The following is a 22,665-nucleotide window of genomic DNA, read 5'->3' as shown; positions in this document are numbered from 1 at the left end:
CCCACCCAGATTGGTGACATCACAGGGGCAGTGTAGAGGTGCATAAAAAAGCAGAGAAAGTGGAGTATGCTATAAAGTTTATGTGTACCAGTTTTACCTAATATAATTTGGACAATAAATGTTAGCATCATTGTATTAAAGATACAAGAATATAATACCATCCTAGTTATTACAGCTACTAATAATTCTCTGATTAGATTATCTTTAACAAGACTAACAATATATTCTTCACAGGTCTGCGTGGAAGATGTATTTCCTTTTGACCATAGCAAGATTTGGATTGTGACAAGTTGATGGCTGTTGGAGCAACCTGCCCCACAGCTTGGATGAAACAAGTTGGTAACTTGTTTCATAACAAGGTGTGCTTCAGGAGTGAGTTTTGTTTGCATTTAGCATCTCTGAGCTGCTGGACTGTGAGAGCTGTGGAAGTCTCAGCTCTGTCTCTTTGTTTTTGGACTGTTTCGTCCCCAGTGCATCTCTGAGCTGTGATGGTTGCATTGAGGATCCAAGTTCAGCCCTCTCAAAAAAAACCTTCAGCTGAAGAATTTGAACTCTGTAACTCATTTCAGGTTCAGAGCTTCTCTGGATCTGAGGCTGCCAGTCTGTCCTCATTATTTATTGATCACACCCTCTATGTACATAAAGTGCAATCACAGCACTCGCTTCTCCTCCAGTCAGGTTTTACCTGTGTTTGATGTGACAGCCCATGCACGGGCTGGCGAGTGGCTGAAATCCTAGAAGCCATCCTCATTTTCTCCTTAGATTTTTGTGAGCCTCTTGGTGCACAGTTTGTGGGCTGGTGGTGCCAAGGGCTGCTGACATCCCTGGTCTCTGTTCCCAGCCATCACTTCACTTCAATATACCTCTCTAATAAACTATAAATAAAATCCTTCCTGTCTCCTGGCAAAGGTCATTCAGCTTAATGTGTGTTCGTAAAATGACTTGGAATATTTAGCTGAGAGAAGCACTCCTTAAAAATGGGTCATAGGTAAGGTTTCATTAGGGGCAAACTGGTATCTTAATGGTCTCTGACAAGTTAAAACAAATTCCAAGGATTCTTTTTCCTGGCACTAGTGATGTTCTCTGGAAATCATCACCTTCTCCAATTCATTAGGTAGCCAGTTGTTGAAGCAGAAGGAAAATCAAAGGAAACTAGTAAAAATTAGCCTGCAATATTATTTTTCGTTTAAATAAATATAAGTTTTTCTCCTTAGCGCCAAAAAAGACACATGGCTCAGAAGTGCATTTTGTAATTTTTACAATGAAGATGCAGCAACTGGTGTCTACAGTGCTGCTGTGTAGAAGTAATTGATCAAACTACAGAATACAACACACAAGAGCAATCAGATACACTTTATTTTGAATTCTTATTACACTGTATTTATAAAATGCCTGGAATAGAAAGCAGGTTTATATGCAAGAGCACAAAATGGATAATTTTATTAAAAGATGTAGAACTTGGTTAAGCAACTTGTAATTGCTTAATTACATAACAGATCGTCACCTTGCACTGACAGCACATTGTTCAGTCTCTTCTATCCCACAGGACTTTGACATGGCAAAGTTTCTGATGTGGTCACATAAGCTGTATAAAATAAGCATGTGTCCATTCCTGAAGTGAAAGTCCCCAAACATCTGGTTTTCCTGCATCCTAGGGTACTCCCGGACTATATGAGGTGGTATGAATTTTTCTTTCTTCCCCACGCTTTAGTAAAAAGAGCAGCTGCATTTCTCCTCTCCCAAGACCTTAACAGCTGGTTACAGGTCTTGCAGGAGTTACCGTGGGCAACGTGCAGCAACAAGAGGAGCAGAAGGGAAGGAAGGCATCTCCCTTGCTTTTCACTGAGACCACCAAATGACTTGGCCATCCAGTAAAGCCCCAGGGTTTAAAGAGAAAGGTGTTCCTTTTAACTTTAGAAGCTCAACAGGCTCCCAGTGCTGTTAATACCTGATCTGCTCTTACATACCCACCACGACCAGAGGGGAGGAGTTGCTGTGGCTTGTGTAAGTTTCTGACTCCCAGGGTACATCTTTAGTCCTTTCCCAGATGAGTTTCTGTCCCTCTGTATTCCTTGGGTTACTCATGTAACAGGTCTTCATTCTTCTTTAGCCATGATTCTTGGGAACTTTCAGGCACGATTTAATCTAAACTCATGCCCATATTTTTAGTTTAAAGTCACCCCCAGCTCCAGTGCAGGACACTGGCTAGGCTTGTGGCACTGTCAGGAGAAGACCCTCAGGGTCCCTGCTCCACTCCTCTTTCCTCCACTTGCCAGCCTGGACTGCTCTGGGACAGTGAACACTCCTGACACACTCATGTGGGAGATGGGTCTACAGGGTGGGCTCAGGAGAGAAAAAAATGCAGAGAAGGATGAAAAGAGAACACGTCTTACACACGAGATATAACCAGCAAGTGCAGGTTTGTGTGATAGACTCTGAGCACAGGCAGAAAAACTCTGGATTTTCACCCAGCAAAGGAGAGGAACAGCACACCAACTGCATATGGGGTCTGATGAGGGTATGAAGTGAGTCTGTGTGAGTGTCTACACACATCAGACAGTAGGAGAAAAAGCATAGGGAAGCTACAAGACAAAATAAGGGGCTGAGAATATTCTATATATTCTAGAGGTAAAACATCCTGAGAGATGCTTCCAGCAAAATGAGCTCTCCCCTAACCAGAACATTATTAATTTGTAAGATAAAGAAGACCCTTTTAGCTAGAAATACCTGTTTCTATTGCAGCCTGAATGATCTACTACAACATTGTGTAATTCAGTCTAAGAATTTATAACACTGGGTTCTTTATTTTTTCCCTTCCCTTTTCAGTGAAATACCAGGCCTTAATTAAAACTAAAGTTCAGATTACTCTGGCGAATGGAGCTTTTCAAATTCCCTTGCAGCACTAATGCAAAAGACCATAAATACAAGTGAGCTACAGGAATAATATGACCTAGAATTGCCTTTAATTACATATAGCTAATTTTAAATCATTCAGCATCCAGGTGCTTTTTTATGCTCTCCCCAGTCATACCAATTAGTTTCCTTTATCAATTTTTTTTCAGCAGAAGGATGACCAAAATAACAATAAGCAGATTTATACCTCTCCATCAGCTATCCCTTACCATGATATTTTAGAAAAATAGCTAAATGAGAGAAAAAGGCAGCACCTTGGTTCATGGTTTCTGAATCTGGACATTCAGCTCACCATACACATGCCTCAAAGCATCAGAATTCAGGCTTGCAATCAGCTTCCGTAAACCTGGTCGCATTGGGGTAAATTTTACCTCCCAGGTCAATGTAGAGTTCATCGGGATTCTCCTGAATAAAAAAAGAGAAAAGTTTCAATATTGCAGTCAGTCAGCCAGTGCTCTCAACCTGGCACAAAACTGGAGAAACTGAAGGTAGATAGTATAACTTGTCTCAAATCTTTTATGTTTCACTCATTCTCATAAACGTCATATAAATTACTTTCTCCATCTTCTATTCCTCTCAGAACTGACCCTGTTAAAACCTTTTCTAGCCTTTCCTCCAGGCTAATTTTAAATTTCCAAAATAAATCCATTTTCTTCTGCCTCCTGTCACTTCCTCTCATGATCACCTTCAGAATGACCTTCTTTATATATAACATATTATCTAATATATATATTTTATAAATATATATAATTTTATAATTCCATTTTTCCTGTTTATTATAGCCTATAACGTGGTGGTGATTCCTTAAATTGTTAGATAAGTCCAAGTGTTCAGGTCATTCCTCTGCAAACCCTATGAGATGTTCAACCCCTCTGTTTCTCCTGCCCTGAACCACCCTGCCATCAGCAGATCTCCTCCATGGCCCCTTCACATGACTTCTTCATGTCCATACAAACAAGCCAAAATATTCTGCTGTTGTTCGTTACTCTTTTACATTATGTATGACTACTGGTAACTCATATATAAAACAGCAGCACTCTACACTGTTCTTGATTTTCAACTTTTTTGCTACAATTAAGATGCATCGACAGCCTCAAGTATTGGGTTTTTGTGTTTTCTCAGTGCTTTCACAAGGTTCTGTGTGCAGATTTTAAAGGCTGATATTTATTGATTGATTGATTGTGTTTGGTGGATGCTGGGATAAAACTGCTCCAAAGGAAGCAATGGAAAAAGCAGTATAGTGGGAGATATTTATGAAAATGTGTTATTTTTTTCCTCAGCATTAAATAAGAGGGTTCTAAGTTCACTGTTCTTATCTCATATGGCTACAGTGTCCTGAAAACCACTGAGCAAAGAGAGCAAAGCAGCCTGTGCTTCAGTCCCTGTTTCAAATTCTTATGTGGTAGGATTTGGTTCTCAGGTGCTTTGTCGTATGCCAGGGTCAGGACAGAAATGTCTGCCCAGGCTTAGCACAAGCTGCCACAAGACAAGAAACCTTAATTAGCTCTAAATGAGCTAGCCTGGAATCCTCCCACCTGAATATTTGTTTCAGTGCAAGTGTGTCCCTGGTAAAATGAGTTATTCCAGCTCCTTTTTGCATACACAGACAGAGGTACACTGGGGCACCTACCCACTTTTAGAGAAAAAAAAACAGAGAAAGATCATATTTTTGATATGAGCATGTGCAGACTGCTTCCAGCAAGTGTTTTCCCTCTTTTTGTCTTTGTTATTAATGAGAGAGGTTCTGTTCCCTATAGCTGGTCAGCTTGCATCTACCAGATGCCCACTAAAATGGAATCATGATAAACCAATGACTTCAATTGCTGAAGAAAGTAAAATACATTTTAGAGTTTATGGGAATTATCTGCAAGGGATTATCTGAATGGCAAGTGTAGAAGTAATTATAGAAGTCTGCTGTGCAGACTTCTTGAGCAGTTGGGGGTCCAGATTTTCTAAGGATGAAGATTTTTGGGCCACAGCTTCACAGGGCTCCAGTGAGAGAGAGTAGCACTACCATGTTTGCTTTACAGTGCTCTCATCTCAGTACATATACATGTGTGTGTGTGTGTGCACGTGCAGAGAGACAATAGCTGTGCTGGGAAACCAAACCTGCCTTTTCCTGTCTCTCTACTGTCCCGTTTCTAAAACATGTTACTTCTCTCTACAGATGCTAATACTAGCTTAGCTCTGACATATACAAGCACTCAAAATTACTTACCTGCTAGTGTGAAAGTATGCTTGGCTATAATTGTTTTAGCACTATCCATCACTGCCTAGTTAATTCTCATTTGTCATGCAAAGACTATGCCCTGAGTAAGAATCGCTGCTGCCAAAGGCTTTTCCATAACTCATGCTCCTCATCTGTCTGAGGCTAATAGCTAAATATCAATATCTTTATCTATATATAGACTTTATGAATGGTCAAGACTGAAGCCCCTCAGCCACTACATTGCCAGAATAATGTTGTATCAGCTAGGTCACACATGATCAGTTTTTTGGAGCCACTCAAGTGATAAAGAAAAACTACCTGAAAAGTACACAGAGGCCAAAAACCTTATCCCCACATAGAACTGTAAAAGCTCCATCCCATATGTAACAGTCCCTGGTAAATAGGGAAGTGTTGAAAGGGTGGGGAAAACCTAGAATGTGTTCAATTCTCTTTGCAAATGGAGTAAGCCACCGTGATCTGATTTTACTGGGAGAGAACTCAGTGATGAATGATTCTGCATAATATGCTGAGCCATCATCATACTGGAGCCATTTATCACTTTGAATGCATGGAGATAAATGTGTTTATTATTTAAATAAACTACAACTGCCCCTTGCTCTGTCCTCTGTGTGTATCACCTGCATCCTACATTCATCTCAGAGAAGTTAAATCTTAAAATGACTAAGCTGATCCATTTCCATTTTCAATGTTGCCAAGGGCATTACTGAAAAGGGAAAAACATGGTGACTCTAAGGAAAATGACGTGTGTTCCATGAGTCATTTTTCTCCCCTTACTCTTGTGCCTTTGATGCACCTGATAATTTCTGCATCCTTGAAGGTGAGGGCAGTCCCCAGCAGCTTTTGGATCAAAAAGGATGCAGAACAACAGGGGAGGCTGGCACAGCTGGGCAGCAATGAGGGCTATTGCCACAACTTGTGTAACTCTTGTGGACCATGCTGAGTCATGCTCAGCAGCATCTGTGACATACCTTGTGCACAAAGCAAACACAGTATGTTGCCCTTTCACGGTTATTTTTCTATCAGCTCTACTCTGGAGATTGGTTTTGATCTCTTTATCCCTGTCCCAGGTGCAGTCAGGATGAGACCTCTCCTGCCGGCTGCAGAGGATGCTGACAATTTATGCAGCTGCTGAAGCACAGGCAATTTCTCAAACTCCTTTTACACACACCTGGGGACCATCAGCTCAGGTAATGATAGATACTAAGCCCAGATAGATAGATGCCCATAGCCTCAAAATTTTCCAAGTTTCTTTGTTATATACCCTTGGCTAATGCTAAGCTCATAACACTGAACTCAAACAGAAAGAAGACTTACAACTTGCTTAGCATAGGGATATCATGGTATCAATGTAAGGTGTGACTGAGAATAATGAAGGTGGCTTTCCTTTTCCTCAGATCTGGGAGTGCCCTGTGCTGGGAACATGTCTGTGTGCCAGGACAGCCCTGTGCAGTGGAGCTACAGGGGGGAGCTGTGCGCTCACACACACGCCGCAGCTGTGCCAGCAGACTCTGCAAACAACACACATTTTGTGTCTTGACATGAGCTTGAAAAGATCATCTGAGGTACCTGAACGTCTTGTATAATCATGATTAACATGAGCAGAGAAAAGCCCTTTCTGCAAAACAGCACAGGACTCGATTTGCACATGCTGAGTGAGCAGCAGTAAACATTTCAAGTGCAGGATTAATCTTCCTCTCTGCAATAGTGGCTTGTAGGTGCTATTGTCAAGTGCTAAAATAATGTAATACAGTGAAAAAGTAAACTTTGGGCTGCATTAGCAACTACCCACAAATACTGCCAATTCCTCCAACCCTGGTACTGAGGAGATTAAATGCTCTCACAATCTCTCTGGATAGCCCAACTTATACTGACTATTGAGACCTATAGCACCCCTGTGTATTGGATTTTAAAGTACAGAGAGAGAGTGTTTGAATTAAATTAGTCAGCACAGCATTAGTTAAGTGTCTCTTGTGAGCTTCCTACTGTGAGCAAGCAGGGGACAAACTCCCAGCTGGTTGTGCTTTCTTCCCTACCCAAACTGCTTTTTTATTGTTCTCAGCATGCCAGGTCCCTCGAGGCGGAGTGTGACGTTCTCCAAGGTTTGTTTCAGAGGATTGGTGAATTCCACAACCACAGATGTTTCTTTACCAGCTACCAGTTCACCTTTGGTCTGCAAGATAAGGAAAGGACAATGCACCAGAAACTGATAATAACATACACAGTACAGGCAAGGCAGAAGAACAGAGCGCACAGCAAAATTGCAGGAGGCAAAGAAAGCCTAGTGAGAGCAAAATTGTTGGATGGCACGTTTTTCTACCCATTGTAATTTTCCCTCAAACCACATGGCAGATCAAGAGGCTGGCCCTCATTTCCATAGAAAACTAGAGATCTGTATGTACAGTTCTGGAGCTGAGGGCCCAACTGAGGGTGAGTCCAGCTGATGGGGCCTCTCTTCCAGACTCTGCCCCACTTCTCAGGCTCCCCACCAGCACTGAAGGGATTGCTCAGGACATAAGTTCCAGAAGAGAAGGGCAAGTCTTACTACCCTAAATTAGAAACACCAGGTTACGTGGTTACACCCTCAAAATTGTCATGCCCATCTTCCCCTTGCTTTTGCATTCTCTTCTCGTGCTCTGAAGAGTTTCTAACTTTGCACATGTGCCTTATGGAGGCCTGGAGGCCAGCTTTCCTCCAAACCCTGTGTAAGCAAAAGAGCAGCATATTTTGCATTGGAAAATAGTAAACCTCCAAAGAAATGTGTTTTTAAACAACAGCTACATGCATGGGGATTGGGGGCTCTTTACCCCCCTGGAAATTCAGCATTTATCGCAGAAAATGTGTACTTATTTTGCTCAGGCAAGGGTTTTTATCTTAAGGCTGGCAGATCTTCCAGCCCACTTCATGGTCCATCAACGGATTTAAAGGGCCTTGAGAAAGGTAACTAAGAAAATCAAGTATCTTGTCAATAAATTTAAAGTGGTGCTTTAAGGAAGTATGACATTTGCAAAAAGCTGCATAGGCTCTGTTCTAAGGGATTACTCTGTGCCAAAAACCAATAAAATAACTGGAGTAAAGGAGGAGATACAACTAAGCTCTCAATAGCATTTGGCCGCCTGAATATGCAAAAGGATATCACTGGCATTTTCAGAAGTCTTGGCTCAATTAGGGATCCTATAACCTCTTATTTTCAATCGATCATATAAGATCACTGGGTGTGAATCAAAATCATTCTGAAGTCCCAGACTTGCAGCTGAGACCATGATATGTATTTGCTGCTCTTATTTTTGTAACCTGATCTCAAGGTTAGAATATGGTGTAATTTCCTCAACTCTTGAGTCTGACAATCTCCTTAGACCAACAGACAAAGATCAAAGGTTCATCTAAAGACATAATGGGAGATGCATTTTTTCATTCTTCTCTCTCACTCTCACATCAAGAAATTTGGTCTGCCAATCACATCCACTGAACAAACTGCACAAGAAAACTAAACAGATAAACTATCTCAAATTTCATTAAAAACAATAAATCAAAATTTTGTCTATCAATACCTGCATACACACCACACCCCCACACCTCTAAAAAGCCCAGCTTTTAAAATTTCAGTGTATTTTCATACATCCTAAAGCAACAGAAAAGAGAAAAACTTAATTTTACTGGGAAACATGGGTTTTGGACAACAGTCTATTCCATATGTTAAAAATCCTTTCTTCAGAACAGCAGAGAGGATAAACTATTTTGAAGATGAAAATCTGAGATGATGTAGAAGATGTTCTGTTTAAGTATTGAACTGAAAGAATTCTTTACTTTTAAAATTTGGTTATTGAAGACAGGTATTTGAAATAGAGTTTACTCGTCTTGTTTACCTCCTCTCTGGAATGCTTAGTACCAAAAATATTTTGTTTGAAAATACAATTATCTGATCAGAATATCATGGTATTTCTAACGACCATGAAACATTTTTTGCCAAACTTTGACATAGTCTTGATCCACGTTTCTAAAAAAAGCTTTTTTTGCAGTTGCTACATAAATTATTATGGAAAGCCGAGCACTAGTTCAAATAAATATATAGAAGGGGGAAAAGTTGGATTTCTTTCAAGGTCCTGAATTTTATGGAGCCATATTCATACTTATATAAAGTTTCCTGAATATGTGTTCTGATTTTTTTTTTTTAATATTAGGAAAAAAGCATATTCAAATTCCATCATTCAAAGCAGATGAAGGCTTGGTGCTTTTGAAACTAATGCAATTTATTTGGATGCTCGGTTGTGAATTGAGAAGTTTAAATCACAGTTAAAGAGGCTTGTTAAATTAATCCCAGTTAAATTAAAGTGCCTTGTCTTTGCCATACAACATAGACACCTTGTAGTATCACAGACATTACTCTTCTCCATTTTCATAGGTACCACACCACTGTAGAAACACACTGCAGAAATACTCCAGCTTTCGGGGAGCACTGCTACAGTACATTTAGAGTGGCAGCAAAGCACTGAGGTCCCAAGACATTGCTCTGAATCAGTGCTGCCTGTTCAAGTTTGGAGAAACTTTCCACAATACCTGCGTAAGCTTTCCCAGCAAAATCGCTTCAAAAGCAGTGTTCTTCATTCTTCAGCAAGAAGCCCCTGTTTTGTGTTGCTTTAAACATAATAGACTTTTGAAGTAGTTAAAGAACTTGAGGGACTTGAGTGAGTAATCTCTCTTACCCTTTGAGTTTCTTCAGCTTTCTCAGATCTTTTCCCCTCTTTCCTCCACAGAGATTATCTCAGCTCTTCCCTACCAGTGCTGCTGTCAGCCTCTGTCTTCAATGTAGGGATGCTCAATACACTATAAAATGTAGCTGTGCACCCTCACACTCTCCAGCCAGCCACTGCTCTATAAGGTCCATGTTAGGTGCTGTGATGTGCAATGCGTAAGCACACACACTCCTCCACCCCACAAGTCAATGCAACACCCTTGTAGGGAACACATTCCTTCCACCCCAACCTTGAGCTACCTTGATCCGCAGGGTGGGAATTTCCAGCATTACCGCCTTCTGCACGGCCAGAATCTTCCCCGTTTCATTGATCCGTGCAGTCACAAAGAAATGAAAGGAGGCTTGCTCCAGCAGGTCGCGCATGTACTCGCTCGACTTGATCATAATGTCAAAAGAGGTGGCTGAGGGGAGACACAGGAAAGAAAAAAGGCATCTGAAGCAATCTGATCACTAACTGCTCCTCTCATCATGGCCAGTGCCAATTACATGAGTGCCTTGGAAAAAAGGTGCCTTTTGAGCTAAATAATGGCTTTGATTTTTTTTCCCCCTCAAACTGACTTAATTTATTTACTACACCATTTCCCCTCTAATTTTTCCCTCTTTCCATTTAGACTGTGAGTTTCCAGGGGCAAGGGCTGGGTTTGTGCACAGCCCCTGCCCAGTACCCTCAGCATGGGCCAGGCCACTGTTGAAGGCTTCTAGGTGCTACCACAAAATAAATGAGAAGGAAAGCTGGAAATATGTATCTATTGGGCACAGAGGTCCAAACCAGCTTTTGAGTATCATTCCTGTAAATGTTTGCTCTTTCAATTTACTCCTATTCTAGGGATGCCACCAGAGCAGCAACTGGGGGGTGTGAGCCCATGCAGGTTACCTGGGAGATCATCGCTCTCCAGGACCTGGCTGGATATTTGCTTTTGTTCTACACTGGACTTGCCTGCAAAATTTAGCAAGAAGGTCTTCCTGTCACCACCATGCCCTCCAGAGAGCTTTCACGTGCTCTCTGACAATAATTATTGGAAGGAACAAGTCCCTGTAGGCTAGATAGTTGAGAAGCAGGGAATCATTAATTTTAACTATATTGAACTGCAATTCCCAGGCCAGCAATGGTGTGAGAATGTGATGCAGAGAATCAGACCTGCTAACTAACTGACCAGGCAAAATATATAGACCTGAAGCTCTTCTCTCTATAAACATTCATTACAACCCTAGTAAACACATCAAGATCTCCCATCTGTTACCTATGGTGATTACTGTTATCTGTTTTTTGTATTGTATTTGTGACATGCACTGAAAACACTGAGATAATTGAACTCAGTTGGGTAAATGACATTCACCCCTTCTCGCTCTTTTGATCTGCTCACATCAAAACCAGTTCCTTGATTTGGTTTCAAAGCTATTCCCTTGGTGGCCACCTGACCTGGATTTACTAGGCCAGCCTTAAAATTACTTGATGTGCTCCTGCTCCTTCCCTCTCACTCTTTATCTTGTGTAAAAGAATTTCCTATAATACCCTTAACAGTAAATTATAATTCAGGCAAGGTATTTCTCATCTGAGAAGTAAATAAGTAAATAAATTAGTTACAAACCAGGAGAAATTTACTTTACAATGGAAGAAAAGATAAACTTTCCAGTTTAAAATTAATCACTGCAGGAAAAAAAAAAAATTCCATTATCTTAGCACTGGTTGTGCTGATAAATTGTCAGTACCACTTCCTGCATGTGGGAAAGCCAAGGGAGACACAACACTGAGTTGCCTTATAGTTTTTCAAAAAAATAGAGAAAACTAAATATAACTCTGTAGATCCGAGAGCACCTTTGAAGGCACTGGAATGTTTAAGCTATTCAAATCCTCAAAGATGTTTTCAGCCCACACAATTCCTTTCATCATTATTCTGAAAATAATTCATTCTTTTCCTGTTTGAAAACTTAGCTTGCCTTATGCTTTCAGTATTTTGAAGGCCTTTAATACATCTGTTTAGCATTGTAATTTTTTGTTATATATATATATATATATTTATACACACACACATACTTCTTGACCTGAACAAATCCTGCTTGGGTGCCTCAGAAGGTATCCTCCCATTACATCCCTGACAGATTGTTCTCATGCACTTGCAGATAATCACACTACCTCCTTCACACTGCCCACCTGCTCAGACACTATTCCTGATCCTACATGTACTTCTTTCCAAGGAAAAGGTGAAAAAATTAATGTTCAAATTTCATGTATCACCTTCAGAAATGTGTAATTTCTGAGGAGTTTTTGTCCTGTTGCAGAGAAGAACACCCCACAAGTTGATAACTGTAGATTAGATATAAGCAAATCCCCACCTTGAAAAGTGGGAATAACTTTAAAAATGTCTCATTGTCGAGAAGCAGTGATAGGGACATACTCTTGCCATACATACATAAACATCCATGTTCTGTTCTTTCAGGTGCCTCTCCCCAGTCTGCATTCACTCACCATTGCTCAATTAGGAGTTTCCAGCACTATTTAAAGAAGCTTTTTTCTTAGCATTTACTTAAATTAGAAGAATATAACTATAATGCTCAGTGATGTTTAAAAATCTGTTAATTTCATTTCTTGCAGAGAGGAGCCAGGTGATCCTGAAAGCACTGCAGAAACTGTATTTTAGGTAGTAATACCCTACACAGACCTTTGATACAAGAGCAGACATTAATAAGTCCTGTAACCATGCACAAATCACAGCCAGAAAATGTAGCAGACATTTCTCCTACAAGATGACTGAATTTTCTCTCATCAAAGAAGTGGCACAGAATTTAGACCAAGACTATTGAAACTGATTTTTTTTTTGCTGTACCTGTTCAAGTCTCCAAAATTTTGCAGTGTTTCAGATTAGACGTTTAGTAACTGATGTAAGTCACTATAAGTCCTCACACTGTGTTTTGATAGCATATATTGGAACAATCCAATTTCATTTCCAGGCCCCCTGCAAATGATCCACAGAGCGAGAAAGAATCAGCAAGTAGCTCTCAGGGCTTTGTTACAAGCTGGAGGTAGAAGTTTTATTAACCTTCACAAGAAGATCTTTATCAGTGGACTTCTACTTTCTGCAGAATAATGAGCTCCAAATAAAATGCACCACTTCAGATGACGTTCAAAGTGAGGAGGAAAGCAGAGGAATTTTTTTGTGACCTGATGGGAACTGTGGTTCCACGGAGGCTTCTCACTGAGACAAAACTAGTTCTCTTGGAAGATAGAGGGTTCACAGTGTCTCTTGAGCTGGGATGAGGTAGAGAAGATAGAAAGCTCAGAGGTCAGCCAGGACTGCTGTAATCCAGCAGCAGACCCTGTTCAGGAGGCCCATCCTTTGGGTTCCCAAATTCCAGCCACTCTTCCTGCACTCAGAAAGATTGATTTGCCCAGTAGCAGTGTCTAGAAGGCAAAGTCATGGCTGCTGACTCTCTCAGCAGGGAACTCAAGTGAAGGATCCTCTACTTCATCTCTGTAAGTGGACATGGTCATGACTTTTGCTGAGCTGGCAGCACTGACCAAGGACACCAAGGACACAGGCCTGTCAGGAGAACAAGTGACTGGCAATCGCTTGTTGCTAGAGCCTGCTAGGTAGCATTTGGAAGTACAGCTGGTCCTAAACACCTGTTGCAATGGCTAACAGGAAATAGATTATGTCCAAGTTTAAAAAGGAGAACATCCCCCTTCCCTACTTTGAGCAGTACCAAAACCTGCCCACAGCCTCCTGAGCTGGTCTGCCAGGAACTGCTTCTCTCATGAGAAGTGAGAGGCAGGATCTCCCTACTGTATTCCAGAGGGCACTATGAAAAGTAAATGCTGCATCTGTAAAGATAATTCACCTTTGGGGCTCCTGCCCAGCTGACAAATGTCCCTGCTCTATCACGACACATTCTCATTACATATAAACTTTTTAGGTCACTGTAAATATGAAATCCTGAACCACACAGTCCTCCAAAGCAAGACATTCACTTGAATCTGCTCAGAACTTGTCAGCTTCTACCAGGTAAGAAAAAAATACACCCTTTTGTCTCTGTACATGACACCCTGTGGAACCAGATCTTCCCCTTCACTTGCTAAAATGCTGCTAGGAAAACAAAGGAATTCAAAGGAAAAACAATACCTTGCAGCTTAATACCTGTGCTCCTTTGATTTCTTTTTGCACTAAAAAAGAAAAATTAACAATTCCCAGACATGCAGCTTGGTGTAAAAGAGCATTATGCAGGAAGAAAACAGCCTCAGCTTTAAATGATCCTGGGATCAAGTCCAGGGTAGGGAGGGGATCCTTCTGATACCCAATGGAATATTCCTACCCCGAGCTGCTAGAATTGGCTCTACCCAGTGGAAACACTGGTGAAAACTAATAACACAGAAAACAACTATGCAAGACTTACATGACGAGGGTTCCAGTTTTGCACTGAAAGAGTGTTTCTTGAATTCACTTCTTGTGACTCCTGTATAAAACACTATGTTGCCCGAAAAGTAGGTAGTTGCAGTGTAGGAGTTGCGACTCTTGTTCCTGAAAGTTATAGTGACTTTAAAGTCATTGCCAAGGACTGCCTTTTGCGCTTGGAAGTCCATGTCAACATCTGTCTGTGGCTGGTAGGTGGTGTCTTGGATACTTTGTTTTTTAACACCATACATCACAGCAGTCTCAAGAGCCAGCCTCTCCTCATCTGAGCCTAGGAACGAATGAAAACCAGACTTAGCAAAGAAACAGAAGTGCAGAATTAGCCCACCTACTGATCATAAAGGTTTGTCTTCCACAGTTTGTAGTAGCTGAAATAAACAAATGAGGACAGTGAACTCTCATGGGATAACATTAACAGTGGGGTAACTTCACAGCTACCAAGGGAGTTGGTGTTAAAGCCATATCAGACAAACTGATGTAGCTGAATTCTTATCAATGCACTGGTTAGCTCTGTGTGAACATCGGGCCTGAACAAGAAATGTATAAACATCTGTACAGAAAGCCTTGAATTGTTTTGAATGCTTTGAGTTGCTCCGTGACTGGCCTTTATTCTCACTACAACTTACTTAGGCTAAAGCATTTCAGAGTAGTAAAGTTTGTGCTTTGCTTGTGCCTTATGATCTACAGTGTTTCTGGGATGGAGTTACAAATAAGGAATTCCAGAGAGCACTTTGGCAGCTTTTCATGAAACTCCCTCAGTGACAGAGGTTTCCAAGTCATCATCCAGGATTTGACTGAGATACGTCTATGTCCATATGGCCCCAGCTCATTTCAGGTTACCTTCTCGGAACTTGTACTCTTCAGTAATGTCCATCATTCCATCACCTCCAATTTCCTTGGTCACAATCAACTGCCCAATTCGGGTCGTGTCAATGTTTTCTACCACTTGGGTTCCATTTTTCTCCATTCTTGTGTAGAAAATGTCACTATTCACCTATGAAATTAAATGAAAGAAGATTGAGATATATGGAAGTAGGGAGAGGAAGAGGAGTCAGCCTAACCCCCCCAAAATAATGACACATTGATTTGAAGTCCCACTAATTACTCACATCTACATTTCATGTTTAAAATTAGTCAAATTAGTTGTATGCTGAAATGCATGTTACTATTCACAGCTCCAGAACTACAGAGTGTAAACTTTACAAGGCTACAGAGAGGTCATTCAAATTTAAGGAACACTACTACACATTTCTTGTACCAAAAAGCTTTAGAAATAGAGAGGAGAATGCTTAATAGCTAAAATATCTTCATTCTTTTCTGTCCTAAACCATTTACAATTCAATTAGAGAGAAACATGTCCTGCAGTGTTGCAATTCTGGGCATGCCTCCTCTGGTGATGCAAGAGGTTAAACCTCCAGACCAGGCTCTCTGTCTCCTTATTGAGATATTTCCCTCTCTGATCTGTCAGTCAAATCACCCACGTGAGGTCTCCATGACTCACAGCAGCCAAAAGGAATGTGGTGAGCAGAAAGAATGAGCAGCTAGAGCTAGCGACCCATTCAGCATAGCTGAATCTTGGAAAAATGGCTACAGCCTGAAGATTCAATGAAGTCAGAGCAGCTTTTTCTTATTATTACAATGGAGAGGAGAGAGTAGAGAAATCTCTGTCATTCATTAGAGCCATATCACACCTGCTGGCATGTCAAAACATAAGGATGAGATTGTTCTGTCACATGAAGTATACATGAAGTAACTTCTCAATCCATAAATTGAAGTGGAGCCCTATCTTCTGTCTCACTATGGTCTCACTGATATCACTCACTGCAGTAAAAATTTTCACATATGTACCTCAGCATAGACAAAAGGAGCATCAAATTGGAAGCAAACGTGACCATGTTTGATGGCTTGAACTGAGGCTGGACCACATCTGTACATACCTATGGGGAGAAGAGAGACAAAGTGAGAGACTAAATAAATTAAAAACATGTAAAAATATTATGTTTTCTCAAAAAAAAAAAAATTATTGGGATTTGATGAAATCTTAATAGTTTACAGGAACTGCTGATCAAGGAGCAAAAAGCTTAATTTTGTTACCAGCCCTGTAGATAACACAGACTCAGATCTGGAGCAACCTGGTGGTTCAGTACCTTTAATGGCACTATAACATCCACTGTAGGTCTCAAGCACAGCTTGAGAAATACAGTTACAGCTGGGTTTGGTTAAAACAGATAATTTTGGGAGGAGTCAGGTACATCACAGGCTAAACAAATTTGCAACAAATTTGAAAAGATTGTATTTTAAGGGCTGGGAAATTAAAGACTGGAAAGAAAGACCAGTGATTTTTTTTTTCTCCTGTCTACTGCCTGCTTATGTGGTTCAGTTAGGGCTGCATAAAGTAAAGGAGAATTAATCTGATCAGGCTCCTATATAGGTACTCCAAAATGTGAGAAGCCATCTTTGGCAACAGGATCACATCTCTTCAGTACCAAGCAGGACCTTTCTCATGCAGGATTTTGTGTTCCAGAGCATCATGAGCAGTCTTATAATAAGGACAGATTTATTTTAGAGTTTGGAGCAGATCAGGAGAAGGCCCTGAGGTGAGTGTGGTTATTTGGCTCAAGAAGTTACCACTGGCCTTATGGTGCCACTGGCTCAGCTATCGTCAGCTCATTGTTTGAAACAGAGATCCCAAACACTAGAAAGTGAACTAAGGAGGACTTCGAGCAATATTACCATCACTGGTTTCTTGAGGTGTCCCATCAACAACCTGCCATCCTCCGAAGCCAACAGGAAGGTCAGGTCTGGTCATCCAAGCTTCGTTCCAGCAATGATAATTCCTTAGACGAGAGATGAGACCAATATATTAAATTCTTGGAAATAAGCACACAGACCAAAACAATTCCTGTGTATTTATGTCCTGGCATTGCTTCAATAACACTGTTTGTCAGTTCACGGATAGAAATGTTGACTCCTTAAAAAGAACAGATTTTTAGGTCTGTAAGTTTACTACCTAGCTGTTAAAATCTGAAAGCCACAATCCTTCCTTGTAGTTTCTTGACTGAAAGTTGAAGAAGGTTTTTTGATTGTTCTAATATGTTCTGAGTGTAAATGTCTTAGAAGATATGCCAGTGTTTGGAAATTGCTGGGGTATATGAAAACTACACAAACTAGAATCCCTTTCCAGCCAGACACCTCCACTTCTGCCTGCTAAAGCAAACTTTGAACCTTCAAGCCAATGAAAGATGGTCTGCTTTATAATTATTCGGACTGAAGCTTTGGCATCTCTTATGAAGAGATTCAGGATCAACTCTGCACATACAGTGTGTAGTTTTGTTTCCATGGCTCAAAACCAGCATGCTTTGCTGGCTTCCATGCTGGTTGAGAAAAAGAACCTGCACAGCCTTTCTAAAACTATCTTCAATGTAGATTTCTTATAAGTTTTTTCCCATGTGTCAGGCATGATGTCAGATCTCCTAAAACACACATCCTTTCCTAAAACCTACCTACAATCACTGTGGGCCAACTTGGATCTTTAGGGCCCAGGACCATGACCCCAATTATAAAATTCTGAGAGTAGTTCATCTAGGTGCTCAGGGTTAAAATGTTCTCACCTAGCTGGATGCTCAGGAGAATTAAAAAAACAGCACAGCACCATCACAGTTTGCCCTGGGTGTTTCAAATATAAACAGAAAAGATGGACAGGTGTTGTAACTTCCAGCAATGCTACTGAGGTTCAAGGGAAAGCACAAACAAGAAAAAAGAGATGATCTGGAAAAAGGATATCTCAGTAAGGCCAGCAAAGTGTTTGAATTTCATTACTGCAAAAAAATAAAAGAAGGAAAGAGTACAGAAAGGGGCAATTTTGCTTGCAAATTATACATATCCTACAGCAGATTTGAATAAACTTACATCTGTGCAGCTGCTGATATAGCCTCTAGTACACGCAATGATATTAGCAACCAAAATGGGGATTGTTAAACTCTGACCATTCCATTAATAATAGGTGAAAACCAGCTATGGAGCAGAGTCAGAAGGATCTGAAACTTGTCTAACAAGACATTTCAAAGTGGAAATGAAAGCTTGGATCAGGGTAAAACTTGTCAGTTAGGAGAGTTAATGAAGCAGCACTACAGAAAAAGGAATTATTCAAGGAAAATGACGCACACTCAGAGAATTTTTGATGCTGCTGAGTAGTCAGCGCTGAATCATGCTCACAGAACTTTGCTGAGGGCTACCTGAGAATGGGGACACCCTTCATGGAAGGTGGGTGTTTGCAAACTGCTATGCCAATATATGAGAAAGACAATCCCTGCCCTGAAGCCTTCTCTGGTTCACTTTGAATCAAAGTCGGATGTGTCACTGGCTTTGCATTCTGCGAAAGAAGAACCTGAAGAGCAGGCAAAAGGAAAGGATGATAAAAACAAGGCTGGGAGTGGGGTAACAGTGTGGAAAATGGCAGATCTAGTCTAATTATTTGATTAGGCAAAACAGTTTTTCTATATTTTTTTCTGTATTTGTCTTAGGGATAGGACCTTTCTTTCTGGTTTCTATTGGTGTAATGTGGACACAACAGGATGGCAATTTTTTAGTTCTGCCTCCATGCAAATAACAAATACACATAAGGATATAGAATCTGAATGGACAGAAAGACAATGCCTGTAGAGCAGTGAGCATTAAGAAAAGGAGGATGAGGGAAACATTTGCCTTTCCAAAGGCAGCAGAAACCTCCCTGTAGAAGTGAGTGTCGCTGAGGAGCTGATTCTGTGGCCATAATTTGTTGAACTGATCCTATAATTGTTGTATTCTACAGCAAGCCTGAGACATTAAAGAAAGCAAGAATGGCAATAGAGATCAATGTAGTGACCATTAAATATTTACAGAGATAATTACAGATAGACTAAACAAAGCAATGGGGAAATTAATAAAAGATGACCAGGCGGGTTTTATGCCTGGAAGACAATTCAGGAATGGTAGTTCGTATTGCTTATGGGACAGGTAGATGCTGGAAGCAGCTGCTGCCCTTTTATGAGTTAACAAGTTCAGGCATTGAGGTTGAGAGGGATTGCTAGGGTCAGGCACTGATAATATTGTTGAGAAATTAGAGCAAAGTGATCTGGAACTAAGTGGGAGAGCAGAGGTCTCAGAAGGGCTTTCTCTACAGGGCTGGACATGGTTGAACTCCCAAGGGGTTGGGTGACATCAAGAAAATTTCTGCTGAGATGCTGATGTTGATCTGCTTGGACCTCACAGTAGGAGTGAGTCTTGATTCCCATCCAAGGGAAATATTCTTTAAGTGTCTTTATATCATCATCAAGAAAGACAAGGGAACAGACAGTACTGATGGCCCCAAATCCGGCCAGATTTATAAAAATAACTTTTTGCAAAGTCTGTGTAATTTTGTATTTGTGTTTTGTTTGTGGTGGTGTTGTTTCCTATCCTGAGGGAGAAGACAATCTTTAATAAAAATAAATAAATGTCAGATAACATTCAGAGGGAGCCCCACACTCAGAGATTGATTGGACTAAAAATCCTGGCTCCAAGTATCCCTGAAGTCTAGAGTATTTAAGACCTGAAGACAGATCAGCTCCAGCAGTACAAGGCTAGAGTACAATAGAAATGATATATTAGTAAAGAAAAAGAGCTTTGCTTCCAGTTCGTAAGAGATTATAAATAAAAGTGAGAAATGCATTTTAAAAAATCATTATAAATACCCTGAGCTTGTCCTCTTAAAAAAAGAAATAAAAGAGGCATTAAAAATAAAATCAGGGTTAAGACACAAGTCATTAGAAGGCAGCATGTGGGCTACCAAGGAGTGTTACAGTGTAATGAAAAGAAAGGACACAGAGGAGAAATGAAAAGAAGTGTATATATTAAGTCATGCCCAAAGGGTTATGTGCACCATGTACTAATAAATGCACTGGGAGGATAAAAGGATGAACAAAGCAGTCAAAAAACTTATCAAGCCGAGGAAAAGCAATGTAGGCTGGAAGGATGAAATACTAGTGTAAAATTGCATGTGGATTTCATTGGGTCTAGGATGATTTTGGATGATCTGACCCTGTCCCAAAAGAATGCAGGAGAAAAGAGATTAAATTAAGAAGTCTTGGGAAACAGCTGAGAAAAATAGAGGTAGGGAAGTAAAAGGAAGTGTCAAAAGGTGGTGGGATGTATTTCATAGGTCAGGTTAGGAGAAGGAGAGCAGGGATGAGACAGTGAAAATTGTAAAACATAGCAATGATCCATTGCTGGGTGTGTATGGATTGTGTGCTGAGGATCCCAGTCGCTGGCTCTTGTTTCACATCTGTTATAACAGGCACAGGAGGTTTCAGAAGACTTCTCCTTTACAGCTCTGTGAGCCGTAAAAGGACCAGCCCCACGAGACATGCTGAGTCCTTCTGTCTCACAGACAGCAAGCAAAACTGCCCAAGGATACTAACAGGAGGCAACAAGGCAAATAGCAGGACCACAGCTCTGGATCTCAGGAGAGTAGGCTTCAACCTGTTTAAGGTCCTGCTTGGAAGCATCCCATGGGAGGCAGTTCTGATTAGAAGATGGATGCACAGGAGCTGGATGTTTTTCAAGAGTCACCTCCTTCAGACTTAAGAATGGTTCATCTTTGTGTGCAGGATATCAACCAAAAAGTGTCACAAGTCCACAGGGTTGTCCCAATTAAACTCCAACATAAAAAAAAAAAAAAAAAATGTGTTTAAGAAAGAGGCGGGGAGAGGGGACAGGTAACCAGGAGGTAAACAGAGCCACTGTCTGAGCATGCAGGCACAGGTATAGGAAAGCCAGAACGGGGCAAAAAAAGTATGTCAAGGGACGTGAAGAGCAGCAGGAAGTGCAAGCAAATCAGTGTCAAAAGGAAGCCTATGGAATGTGGCTCTGCTGTTGAACACAGCAGGCAACCTGGTGAAAAAGGATTAGGAGAAGGCATTCAATGTTTTCTTTGACTTGGTTTTTACTGCTAAGGTTTGGCCTCAGGAATCACAGCCCATGAGACCAGTGTGGAGGTTTGGAACAATGAAAACTGGACAAGTAACAAGATAGAGAACAGTTAAACAAACTGAATACACAGAAGTCCAATCAGTCTGATGGGAAATATGAGGTTATCTGATGAAAAATGCTGAGGGAGCTTGCCAGTGTCACTGTAAGACCGCTCATATCTATCTTCAAAAGATCATGGTAATTGGAGGAAGTTCCTGCAGACTGGGGGAAATTAAATATTGCTCTATTCTTCAAGAGAGAGGAGTATCCAGGGAGAGAGAGACTTGTCAGCTTCCCTTTGATCTCTAGGAAGGTTATAGAGCAAGTTCTTCTGGAAAACATTTCCAAACTTATTAAGGACTAGGTGATTGGCAGTAGTCAGCACGGATTTACAAGCAGCCAGCTGTGCCTGACAAACCTGAGAGCCTTTTCTGATGAAACGAGTGACTGAAAGGACAAAGGGGAGACCACTGCATGGGGGCTGGTCCTTTTGACTTTAGTGCCATCTCCCAGAACATCCTCACAGACAAACCTTTGAAGTATAGACTAGACAAAAGGACAGCCAGATATATTGAAAACTGGCTGAATTGCTGGGATCAGAGGGTTGTGATCAGTAGTGATCACCCCAGTTGAAGCTCAGTCATTAGTTGTGTACCCCAGGGGTCAATATTGGGTCTGACACCGTTTAATAGATTCATTATTACCTGGATTACGAGACCCCCTGTACCTTCAGCAAGTTTGCTGATAAAGAAAACTGGAAGGAATAGCTGATACAACATAGACTGTACACAAGGAAAAACTAAGGCAGCTGGGACTGCTCAGTCTGAAAAGGGAAGGCTGAGTAGGATCTTATCATGTGTATAAATTCCTGGTTGGGGAATTGAGGGAAATAAGACAGAGCCAGAGTCTTCTCAGTAGCCCAAGGACAGAACAAAAAGCAATGGGCACATACTGAAACACAGAAAAATCTGTGTGAAGATCAGGAAACACTTTCTTACTGTGAAAATGGTTGAGCACTGGCACAAGTTTCCCAGAGAAGATGTGAGGTGCCCATCCTTAGAGATACTCAAAGCCCAACTGGACACAGACCCGAGCAACCTGCTCTAGCTGATGGTGCTTTGAGCTGCAAGGTTGGGTGACTTCCAAGGGTCCCTTCTAGTCTCAGCTACTCTGTCTTGCTGTGACACAAGCGTCACATGTAAATGAACCTGCTCTCCTTAGATTTCCTCTTGAATATGGAAATCACATAAAAGATGCCACAGCAACAGGTTCAGTCACTTCCTCCACCACATAGTGGGTTTATTGCAGTTTTAATACAAAGTCTTCCAGAGATTAAGTTATTAATGAAACATGCTGATGAGCTGCTATGCTAATGAGTT

At 41.0% G+C, this 22,665-nt stretch overlaps 1 protein-coding gene across 2 annotated transcripts in view; it reads right to left on the bottom strand.

Annotated features, from left to right (window-relative positions):
- Window positions 1-1,327: 1,327 nt before the first annotated feature.
- Window positions 1,328-22,665, bottom strand: part of F13A1 (coagulation factor XIII A chain) — a 59,288-nt gene continuing 37,950 nt past the window's right edge. For both annotated transcript variants that reach the window (XM_041413221.1, XM_041413222.1), the window contains exons 9-15: window positions 17,033-17,136; window positions 16,148-16,236; window positions 15,140-15,293; window positions 14,283-14,570; window positions 10,134-10,294; window positions 7,177-7,313; window positions 1,328-3,318 (exon numbers count right to left, since the gene is read on the bottom strand). In XM_041413221.1, coding sequence (XP_041269155.1) covers window positions 3,174-3,318; window positions 7,177-7,313; window positions 10,134-10,294; window positions 14,283-14,570; window positions 15,140-15,293; window positions 16,148-16,236; window positions 17,033-17,136 — 1,078 coding nt within the window. In that variant the 3' untranslated portion in view covers window positions 1,328-3,173. The remainder of the gene's footprint in view (window positions 3,319-7,176; window positions 7,314-10,133; window positions 10,295-14,282; window positions 14,571-15,139; window positions 15,294-16,147; window positions 16,237-17,032; window positions 17,137-22,665) is intronic.

Source organism: Onychostruthus taczanowskii, unplaced genomic scaffold, assembly GCF_017590055.1.
Source record: "Onychostruthus taczanowskii isolate IOZ18803 unplaced genomic scaffold, ASM1759005v1 scaffold40, whole genome shotgun sequence".
NCBI classification, from domain to species: domain Eukaryota; kingdom Metazoa; phylum Chordata; class Aves; order Passeriformes; family Passeridae; genus Onychostruthus; species Onychostruthus taczanowskii.
This window is presented reverse-complemented; position numbering and strand designations above follow the sequence as displayed.